The 10,712-nt window shown below is 46.0% G+C and overlaps 1 protein-coding gene across 1 annotated transcript; it reads right to left on the reverse strand.

The window, feature by feature from the left end:
- Positions 1-2,212: 2,212 nt before the first annotated feature.
- On the reverse strand, positions 2,213-10,472 carry NCALD (neurocalcin delta). Its single transcript, XM_035893861.1, has 3 exons — positions 10,095-10,472; positions 2,594-2,699; positions 2,213-2,310 (listed from the first exon to the last, which is right to left on the reverse strand). Exons 1-3 carry the CDS (start codon positions 10,470-10,472, stop codon positions 2,213-2,215), a joined length of 582 nt encoding a protein of 193 aa, XP_035749754.1.
- Between the last annotated feature and the right edge of the window lie 240 nt (positions 10,473-10,712).

The raw sequence follows: 10,712 nt of genomic DNA on the forward strand, positions 1-10,712 counted from the left end.
TGCTGAAATCAACCCTCAAAAGCACTCAAGGGGGAACACGGCTTTCAATAAACAGGAGGTGATGGATATGGGCGAGAGGGGCAGAACCTCTTCAGGGAAAGCAGACATTTACCTTGAAGAAGGTAGGCACAGGCTCTCCTTTGCAGGGTTAAGATTTGTGCACAGGATGCCTAATGAAGATTAGGGAGAAAGAGATAGGGAACATTTCCATCGACCGGAAGAATTGGTGCAAAATTTGCCAGTGATGCTTGTAATGGCTGAAAGCGCTAGGCATTGAAATCTGTTTGTGTCTGTGGTTGGGCCTCCCTACTTTCTCATTTCCCCACGCACATCTCTGCTCGGTATTTTGATTAATATAATGGGAATGTATCATCACCTGGATTTCTGTGGTCATTTGAGACAAAGGTGTGTGCCTGAGTGTAATTAGGCACTCGTAATAGTTTTAGTACAACTGATTAGCATGGTTATTTTCAATTTATTTTTATTTTATTTTAATATGCTCTGCACTTCACACCCGGCAGAGCAAATGGTATGGAAAAACTAAGTCTAGGACTTTTTCTCTTGGTTATTTTACGTGCTAGCTAGTGTTCAACAAAAAATTATCCATACTTGGCTACTTATTCATGACTTCTAATTAGTCCTTAGCTAATCGTCATCTGCAAAGCAGACTTATTTTACTTAGTTTATTTTAAATTAAGGCTACTGGGGATTAGCATCTACAAGGTCACTTGACAAAACGCCAACCTTGCCCACCAGGCAAAGGTTACTCTAACGAGCTCACGAATTCCCAGCACTGTGCACTGCCTACATGGGTACCTCTCCCAACAGGATCACAGAGCAGACTTTAGCTAAAGACAGATTAATGCCAATTTAGTCAGCATAATGCCTCCTGGTGCTAAAGCTTTTCCGTTGCAGCAGCGCTTGTAAAGTCCCTAAGAAATCCCACGTGTGTGTACTGGCTTTGCATACAGCAACTTTGACCAAAGGATAAGGTTTTGCAGCAGCAAATTTCAGAACTCCTGCATCTAGGCGAAAAGATAAACATTCAACATTTCTCTCAAGAGCTGATCTTTTTTTTGTTTTAATTTTTATATATATAAATATACCATAAAGCGTACCATTTCCTCATTTCAGTACAGATTTTTCGAACTTTACTAAAATAAATGAAATATAAATGCTACAATTTTATGTTTAAAATAAGTTTCGATGACAGCCCCCCCCTAAGGGCGGGCCCAGAAACTCTGCTGGCTACGTGGAGAGAGACAAAAACACCCCCAAAACTTCATTCTATGCAAGAGCATTCAGAACAGCAGATGTGCCTCAGCTGGAGCTGCGTGTCTCCAAGTTCCTCACGTGAATGCCCACTCTCCTTAGTAGAAACTGCTTTATTACTAACCTGAAAATTTCACATTCAAACATGTATCTCCCTTAAATGCATTGTCAAGACCCAGTTTTCCATATCTGTGCCTGCCTTTGCTGATCCCAAATGGCAAGAGGTATCGTCAGTTGTGGATTTGGGGATCAGGATTGCAAATTGCTGAATTTTCAGATAAAGCCATGGGAAATCAACCACTGTAAACCTAGGAAAAACTGTCCATCTTTGTTTTTTCCCTTCTCCTTCACAACCTGGAAAATGTTCACAGCATTGAAACAGTGAGGCGTAGGAGCAGGGGTGCGGACAACGCACCCTGCACCCGTTTTGCACTTTTGTACTTCTTCCCGATCCTGTCTTTGACCTTAACTGGTGCCTCCTGGACAGGAGAGGAGATTCCAGGTGAATCCTACACTACCCATCACAACCCCTTTGGTTCAACCTCTACTACACTTTCAGGTCCTGCAGGTGAATACTCAGCTACTAAAGCAGCAACCTAAAAATCTGTCGGTGTGTCTTGCTGCCAAGGGTTTTGTTGTTGGTTTCCTCCTTCCCAACGCATACTTTCCAGAACAGACACGTTAAAACAAAAACCAAAACGAAATCTTTAAAACAATGATAACACCACAATATCTGTTTAAAACAGTACTGCCCGTGCTCTGGACAAATTGTTAAGAGCGATTCAGCATTCTTATAATTAATCCACAACAGAAGAAGCTATAAGATGCCACAAAAGAAGGCATAATTGGCCATACATAGGCAACACTACCATGAATGTTGTTTGGCAAGGAAAAAAACAAAAAAAAAAAGCAGATACATAATTCATCCAAAGAAAAGGGTTCAGAACTGCCCGGCGCTGCTGGGATCACACTGCAGGAGACGGACTATGGATGGATCGCTCTTGGCGCCTCGGATGAACTCTTCCAGAGAGAGTTTTCCTAGAAAAGAAACACGTTTGCTTAGCGCACGGGGTGGGTTACAGCACACCTGCCAAGCCTGTGGGCAAGCAGGGTGGAAGGAAGCTGGGGGAACCCAAGGAAAATCCCTGAGAGAGAAACCCCTAAAGGCAAAGCCCTGCTGCTGGCTGTGGAGGGTGGTGGCTTTGCCTGGGCAGCTGAAGGAGGAGTGGTGGGTTTGAGGGGTCACCCCGGGTGGGCTGGACAAACCGGCCACCCAGCACGGGGTCAGAGGCGGCCGTCCCAGCATCTGGAGGGTGCCTACCGTCACGGTTGGTGTCCATCTGGCGGAAGATCTTCTCTGTCCTCTTCTCTGGTGTTGACTCGTCTTCCGGCATCTTCATTACAGAAGAAACCATCTTATAGATTGCCTGTGTGATACGACAGGAGCAAAGAGCTGGTAAGAAACACATTATCTTAATGCAAGGGTACGATTATCTCACCTGGTGACAGAAATAGGCAGAAAATATCCTGGGAACATCAGCTGGGACCTGCTCCCTGGATGCTAGAGGGAGTTGAGCGGCACCAGCACATGCAGCCCTCCTCAGTGGACACTCATTTATGAAATACTGTGTCTCCTTATTTAGTCACGGTTGAACACAATCTGGGTTTGGACCGAGGTTACATTTTTCCTTATTAAAAGAGTCTTCAGATGAATTTATCACTTGTACAGCATGCTAGGCACCACAGCTCCCAGGGCCTGGATGGTAAGACTATCGAGGTCTTGTCCCACACTGTGGTGTGGTTTGGCCACCCAGTCTCCATCCTCACTACCTCTGTCCCCTCACGCTGCCTTTGCTCTCCCCCCCCTCTCCTTTCTCTCCCCCCTTGGGCAGCACCCTGCTTGTGGGGAGGGCAGTGACTCACTCCCTGCATTTGCCGTGTCTCACAGATCGTGAAGACTTGACCAGCAAGGAGGTGGCCTTTTCCTTGGGGACTGGTGTGTGTACACAGCTGAGAAAACCCCATTCACAATTCATTCCACAGAGAGCAGATGTTCTGGTCCCACATGGCACTGGTGCCACCCATAGCTATTCTCTGCACAGACAAATCCATTAGTCGCGCACGGTGTTAGCCATCCCCGAAAGAGAGGTAATGTTACTTTTAAAGCAAGGCTAAGAAGTTGTCTCTGAACTGGTTATCCAAATGTTGCCTGCAAATGTGAGCATGCAGTGCCAGTAAACAAGTGTTTTGTGCGCCGGATAGATACCTTTACGGTGCCACACAGCTGGGAGAACAGCAGCAGCCAGAGGCTGCAGGGTGGTGGCTGCAGGGGACCCTCCCAGCCGTTTGGGGAGGCAGCACATCCCAGCCCAAGGCAGCGCTGCCCTGGTCTGTCCAGCTCCTTCTGTGTCCTATTGCAGCTTGTTGGCCTCTGGCTGATGGGCACTGCACCAAGCAGTCACTTTGCCCTCCAGCCCTGGTCTGTAGATGAGAATTTATTTTCCTCCACAGGTTCAAATTCTTGTTTCCCTCCCAACACAGCGTCTGCAGCAGTCAGCTGATAGCTCAGTGCAGGCGTGATCGCTCTGGCTATTTGTTCTCCACTTCCTCCTGCTCTGGGAGTTTGGGGATCATTGGCGCAAGCCCAAGATCACTTTCTGCATCTCCCCTCTCCCCTTTTCCCCTTCATGAAGGCACTCTGCCTGGCACACTCCCAACATCTGGCCCAGGGTCCCCAAGGGACGGCCTCAGGAAGGTGACAGCACAGATTCTCCAGCTGGAGGATGCCACTAAGCAGCACAGACATTTTACACTCAGATGAGGGAGCACTGGCTTCCTTGGCCATCTTGCCAGCTTCTCCTTTGTCAGCAGCTCACCTTTCACATCTCCTGGACTTTAAATAACTTAAAGAGTTACACCCTGAAGAAAGGCATTTGTCTGCTTAATTAATTCCCTGTTGCTTATGCTCTGGTCCCACAGTTGTGCCACCAACAGCCTGGCCACAGATTTCCTGGCCTGCCCTCCAGTACGTCTGTAACCCTGGCTATGGACCCAAGCAGGGGAACAGAGAACATTTCAGCATGAATAGCTGCTGGCTGAATGGAAAAGTGGTGGGCACCACCATCATCATCATCATCATCATCATCATCATCATCTAATCACAAAATAGAATCATAGAATGGTTTGGATTGGCACGGACCTTTAAAGGTCACCTAGTCCAACCCCCTTGCAATCATCATCATCAGCCGTGACCACCTGATAACCAGGAGAACAGAAGAAGGGATGAACATAGGGATGAGTGAGCCAGGGGAAGGAGGGAATAGGGGAAGAAAAAAAAGGAGAGGGTGGACAGTAAGAATTTACACCTTCCTCATCCTCATCAGCATGCAAGACTCGCAAGGGTCAGAGCAGAGATGAGGCTTATAAATCTGCCAATGTTTAGGCATCTTAAGCTGTCTGGCTTTTGTCTGGAGTAGGAAGAGAGGTGGAGGGGTCATTCCCTCACTCCGGGTGAGCGGACGGCAAAGCAGAGAATCTGTATTGAAAGTGTGGGAGGAATACCCTGGACCGGGAGTACAGGCGTGTTTACTCTGATCAAAGTAACTATAGTAAGAATATGCAGATTTTTAGGACAGAAAAAAAAAGCACTTCAAGATGACTTCATCCTACAGGGTCCTTTTCACAGAGGCGTGTGAAGGGAATAACAGATGAGATATTCTAGGAAAGCCAGATGGGAATAACATAGTAAGCGTTCCTTTCATGCTGAAAATGGTTACTCTGGACAAATTCTTATGTCCTTACTCAGAAGTTCAGTGGGAAGTTTTCCCAAAGTAAAAGCCAGCTAAAGCTGATTAAGAATCTTGAGACTTGCCTCATATTAATTCAGCGCAGCTACGCAGAGCTCATTATTGCACGTTTGAAAGAGCAAGCTTTCAAAAGAAGTTGGTTTCATGCGATAATGACGCGGAGCCAGGCTGTACTATGCCCTGGGCTGTAACCTGGGACCAAAAGGCTGCAGGGGCTCCACTCCATGTGGAGTACAACTCCTCAGCCCCACAGCCCTTGGGTTGAAAAAAAGCAGGAGAAGGTTTGGAGGTGGTTATAGAATGATAGAATCATTTAAGTTGGAAAAGACCTTTAAGATCACCAAGCCCAACCGTTAACCTAACCCTGCCATCCTACCACTAAACCATGTCCCTAAGCACCTCGTCTGCCCATCCTTTAAATACCTCCAGGGATGGGGACCCAGCCACTTCCATGAGCAGCCCGTTCCAATGCTTAACAACCCTTTCAGTGAAAAAATTTTTCCTAATGTCCAACCTAAACCTGCCCTGGTGCAACTTGAGGTCATTTCCCCTTGTCCTATTGCTTATTACTTGGGAGAAGAGACCGACCCCCACCTCACTACACCCTCCTTTCAGATAGTTGTAGAGGGCAGCCACGTGAGTCAGGGAGGCTTTTGCAGATGGACTTCTGTCAGGAGGGCTCCTTACAGCTCCCTGGCACCCCTGAACGCCACCGAGAAATTGTGCCTCCAGAGCCCGGTGTGCATCACTGGAGTGAGCACAGGCTCCAGTTTCATCTGGACTGGCTGGTTCTCTCCTGAGCTCTCCCCTTTGATTTTCCACCTGCATGGGGATGAATGGCCATGGGTGATTTAGGGCAAATCGCCCGTTCCCACACGTTTTGCTCCCAGTCGCTGGCTGCCACTGCTGTACTTGGGCCAGAAACCTTGATGGGGGCTGCACTTTCCTGCTATACTTGGCAAAGTGCCAAAGAGCTCCGTACAGTGATGGCAGCAATGACAGCACAAATTTTCAGTCAATCCTTTTTACTCTGTTGAAATAAATTTTGACAGCTGAAAGTCTCATGAAGTGAATAATTGACCTGAAGAAATTGCCTTCCTCTCAATCTCATGAGGATTTTTGACACTGTCTTTACTGAGAGCCATATCAGCTTCTGCTTCTTCCCATATCAGCTTCTATTTCTTCCTGGCTTACAAATAAGCCAGCCCAGCAAGTGAAATGTGTGTGCTCTGTTTGCATTAAACCGAATGCAGTTTAACTCAGTTCAGTCTTCTTAAGATGCTTTATGACTCCATATGGTGAAAAAATGTACCATTAGAACAAGGTTTCCATCTCTTATCTGAACTCTTATTTTAAGAGACTCACCAAATGTGTCCCATTTCAGCAAGGGGAACAAACACAAATCTTTTAGCTGATTTGCAGCTATTTTTGAGCGGACTGGGCTATTTAGATTATAGGTAAACACATGAGAGACATGAAAAACATTTCTAGAGCAGGAGAATCTGAGAGGATCTGTGGCGAGGTCTGTCGGGAGGGCAGGCTATGAAGCATCTTCCCCCAGTACTTTGCAGATGTGCTATGCCTGGTAGGTGGGTATAGCAGTATCCCGTGGACCTTCTTTCATTAGGCCCTGCAATTGTCACCCCTCCACTAAAGTCTTTCAAGTTATGAGCTCCTCCAAACTGGGCAGCCAGCTCCATGAGGATGGCTCAGGTGTGTCTCCAAGAGAGGCTTTTTTGGGACATGTCTAGGGGAAGCTGAAGGGCAGGCATGGGGAGCCTGTGACAGGCTACGTGCACATGGTTAACAGCACTATGGAGCTTAAAGGAATGCAGGTGCTTTGCCCTCCAGCCCGTTGCTTTGCAGGGAAAATGAGCTTCAAAAGACTGTTACGGACCAGTCTCGTTCATCCCCTTGGCCGCTGGCCAGGTACTAGGGCTCCTGCGGGACATGAGCCATCTTAACCAGTAGCTCTGCTGTTTCAGCGCCCCCGCTGCTACCACTGTTACCACAAGCACCTTCTTGCGACGTTGAGCAAGAGTGCAATGCCTGCATTGCCTGCAGCGATGTTAGATTGGGCCAGAGCATGAGAAAGCAAACATGAGAAACCATCAGCACAACGGTGAAAATCACTACCGAGAGAGGACTTTCAAAGCACAAAGAAAAGCAGATTGAAAAAGAAAAAAAGCATGCCTTGCCCCTATGTTATTTAAGATACAGCAATCCCACAGTAACAGGGACAGTATTTTTCTGCGAAACTAAGACTTTTAGGTTGACCATGTTTCTTCTAGCATTTGTTTTGATGTATTGTCTCATACAAAAATCCCGATGAGAACATAATAAATCCTACTATAGCAATATGCAGATGTATGCTAGATAAGAGACTTGTAATAGGTTCCTCTGAGACACATATCAGAGATATAACAGAATTCTGTTTTTCACTATCAGAAAGATTGTGACAGCTGAGGGTCCCTATGAAGACATTTGACACAGAATCCTTTCTTTCCACATTAAAAAATAATCATCTTTTGTAAATGAAAGTGATAGTTGTTAGCTGTTTTTTTTATTAGTCTAATCACTCTCCATCAAAGGAACCTCCCAATAAAGCAAGAAAATGTGCTCATCTACTTCAGCTTCACATATCAGCTGAGCACGCTTCCAGAGACTACGCAACAAATCCTACCCCACTGGGATGAGCTACGGGTGACCAGTGCAACACAGGGAGATCACTACAACCATAAGAAACTGGAAGAAGAGAACAGGGTGAGATCTACAAGCACATTGCCTCCTGGGAAGCTCCATCACAGGAAGGGCAGCTTTCCTGATTCTAAACCCACTGACGGTCCATGGTGCAGAAATGACTGTTGCTTGGGCTTATTGGGATGTTTACTTCCACAATCAATTTTTGTGTTGTCCCTCAAAATGCTAGGTGAGAGTAAAGGATAGAAAGCATCACTCAGTTGAGATTCAGGTGTGATCTGAAAGGAGGAGAGAATCAAACATCCCAAGAAGTGCAGTGGGAAGGCTGGAGTGCAGGTTGAGGGCTGTACGCAGCCCAAGTGTTGCTCTGGCTTGGATGCACAAATTGACAAAATGTCATCCTGCACTGATCCCTTAAGCTGCTGCTTTCTTTGACAATAGCATCATGCTTGTAAAGGATGATACTATGATTTGGTACCAACATGACTGTGAAGAGAAGGCAGAGCATTTCAGACGCTAATCATGCTGGTGAGCAGAGCTGGGGTTAACTGGAAAAAGCTGCTGGTTTTGCTGGTCCTCGCTTGGCTTGCTACAGAGAATCCAGCCACTGATGTTTTCTTTAAATTTGACATGAACACATTCATGGCACTGTAGTCCAAGTTTGTGAATCTTCTGGTCTGGGTGGGGTTGGGCTGCCGTTCAGCACCGAGGCCTTCCTGGGCTACTCAACAGCAGCAAGTGGTCTGGGAGTTCCTGGGGCATCTCCTCCTCCTGACAAATCATAGAATCATAGAATGGTTTGGGTTGGAAGGGACCTCTAGAGGTCATCTAGCCCAACCCCCCTGCAGTGAGCAGGGACACCGCTAGCTAGATCAGGTTGCTCAGAGCCCAGTCCAACCTGGCCTTGAATGTTTCCATGGATGGGGCCTCCACCACCTCTCTGGGCAACCCGTTCCAGGGTTTCACCACCCTCATTGTAAAGAATTTACAATGGAGCAGGCGCTTGCTCGGGTTTGGCTCCTTGTGTTTGCTTTGTACTTCGTTAGTCCTTTTGAGATGCTCTTTGTTTTCTTATGGGGAGAAATACAGCTAAGGAACCAATGACTGACAGCCTGTTTACCCTACCTGGGGAAGAGGAGAGTTGGTAAGGAACAGAGTATCTTCTAATGAAAATATTCCACAGGATTTGTCATGGCATGGAGACAGAAAGGTCTCTGCATCTGAATGCAGTCCTGCTCGTTAACTCAGGCACACAGGAACACAAAACAGAGTAAGTGAAAGACGCCACAACCACCCTGCATTTGCAGCTGAGCTTTGCATCTAGTCTTGCTGAGCGGTGCAAGTGCTGGTGTTAGTTACCATTCGGGGGACATGAGAAGAGCCCTGGTAGCAAGACAGGGGCACCACGCGTTAGGCTGACTCCATACATGCAGTTTGCCATCACAGCCTGCAATCTGTGTGCATTCCTTTCCCTTGATTTCCAGCACAAATATAAATCCGAATAATACATTACATAGCTAGCATTTCAGAATTTCCAGGGAAAGAAAGGATCTTGATAGCAGGCTTTTTTTTTTCTCAAACAGTGCTGCATTATACAAGCTCAAGCTGTGTAAATACACCACCATATCAAAAATGTTTTAAAGCTTTCAGTAGAGAGATGTGCCTCAAGGGTAAAAACATGTTAGAAGAAGCCAGAGTGAGGTGGGACTCCTACTAACGTCACAAGAAAATGCATCCAAAGAAGCTGTGCATGGAATCATCATCTACCCAGTCAAGGTTATCTATACTGGCAACTTAATATGAAGACAGCTAGTATGATGCTAAGCACGCAGAATTAGGCAGCCAGACATCTTTTAAAATATGTGAGCTGGTTCTCCATAACAACATGATTTCAAAGTAGATTTGTTTCTTATTGTGGAGGGAGCCTGCCTCCCTTAAAAGTACACTACCTGGCTGATCTAAGATACCTACTTGGTCCAACTGTAATTAATTGTCTGTGATTTCCCAGAGGACAGAATCACATTTATCAGAAGGTTTGTTGCTGTGCTTCTGCCCAAGAGAACTCCCAAAGGAGAACTTCCCACGCAGCGTGGTGCTCAGAAAAAATTTGCAATGGATATCAAATGCTGTAGTTTGAATTGTGACACGATCTCTGCCAAATGAAATACCATTTTATACTCAAGCAGTTACACGGAGAACCAAGAACCTAAACCCCCAAATGCTGCCAGGGTTTTTAATTCAGTGTCTCATTGCAACATTGCTTCACGATTTGCTTGGAAGGAGGGAGGCCAAGGGGTGCCTCCAAGCAGCACATACCTGCACAATTTCCAGCATCTCTGACTTACTGATGTAGCCGTTCCCATCAAGGTCGTACATGCTGAATGCCCACTTCAGCTTTTGCTCCAGTTTACCTCTTGATGTTACGCTCAAGGCTATGATGAATTCTCTGAAATCTATTGTTCCGTCTCCGTTGGCGTCAAAAGTGCGGAATACATGTTCCGCAAACTTAGAAGCGTCCCCATAAGGGAAAAAGTTCCCATATATTTTTTTAAACTCCTCCATAGATAAATGTCCGCTTGGACAGTCTCTCAAGAAGCCTTTGTACCATTCCTGGATCTCGTGTTCTGTAAAGTCTGTACTTTCTAGCAAATCTTGCATGACTTCAGGGCGTAGTTTGCTGTTTTGCTTTCCCATGTTGGTGTCAAAATATTAACTGCAGAAGAAAAACAAAAACATATGTATTATTATTATTATTATTATTATTATTATTATTACTATTACTATTACTTAATAACTATTAGCTTGGAGGCTGTAGTAGAACAGTGTGCTGGATTTGGAGTTTTCTAATGGTAGTTCACTCTTGGGAATCAATTGAAACTTTGGGCAGTGTGCACTACTACAAGTCTACTGTGAAAAAATTAACAAGCCTAATCT

Source organism: Egretta garzetta, unplaced genomic scaffold, assembly GCF_000687185.1.
Source record: "Egretta garzetta isolate BGI_Z169 unplaced genomic scaffold, ASM68718v1 scaffold154, whole genome shotgun sequence".
In the NCBI taxonomy this organism is placed as follows: Eukaryota; Metazoa; Chordata; class Aves; order Pelecaniformes; family Ardeidae; genus Egretta; species Egretta garzetta.

What these genes read in the sequence shown, in the direction of transcription:
- NCALD (XM_035893861.1), bottom strand. Translation starts at nt 10,472, where the DNA reads ATGGGAAAGCAAAACAGCAAACTACGCCCTGAAGTCATGCAAGATTTG. An exon ending in AGATGCTGGAAATTGTGCAG is followed by an intron (nt 2,700 to 10,094) that starts GTATGTGCTGCT and finishes CGTATCACACAG; the next exon opens with GCAATCTATAAGATGGTTTC. An exon ending in GATGGACACCAACCGTGACG is followed by an intron (nt 2,311 to 2,593) that starts GTAGGCACCCTC and finishes TTTCTTTTCTAG; the next exon opens with GAAAACTCTCTCTGGAAGAG.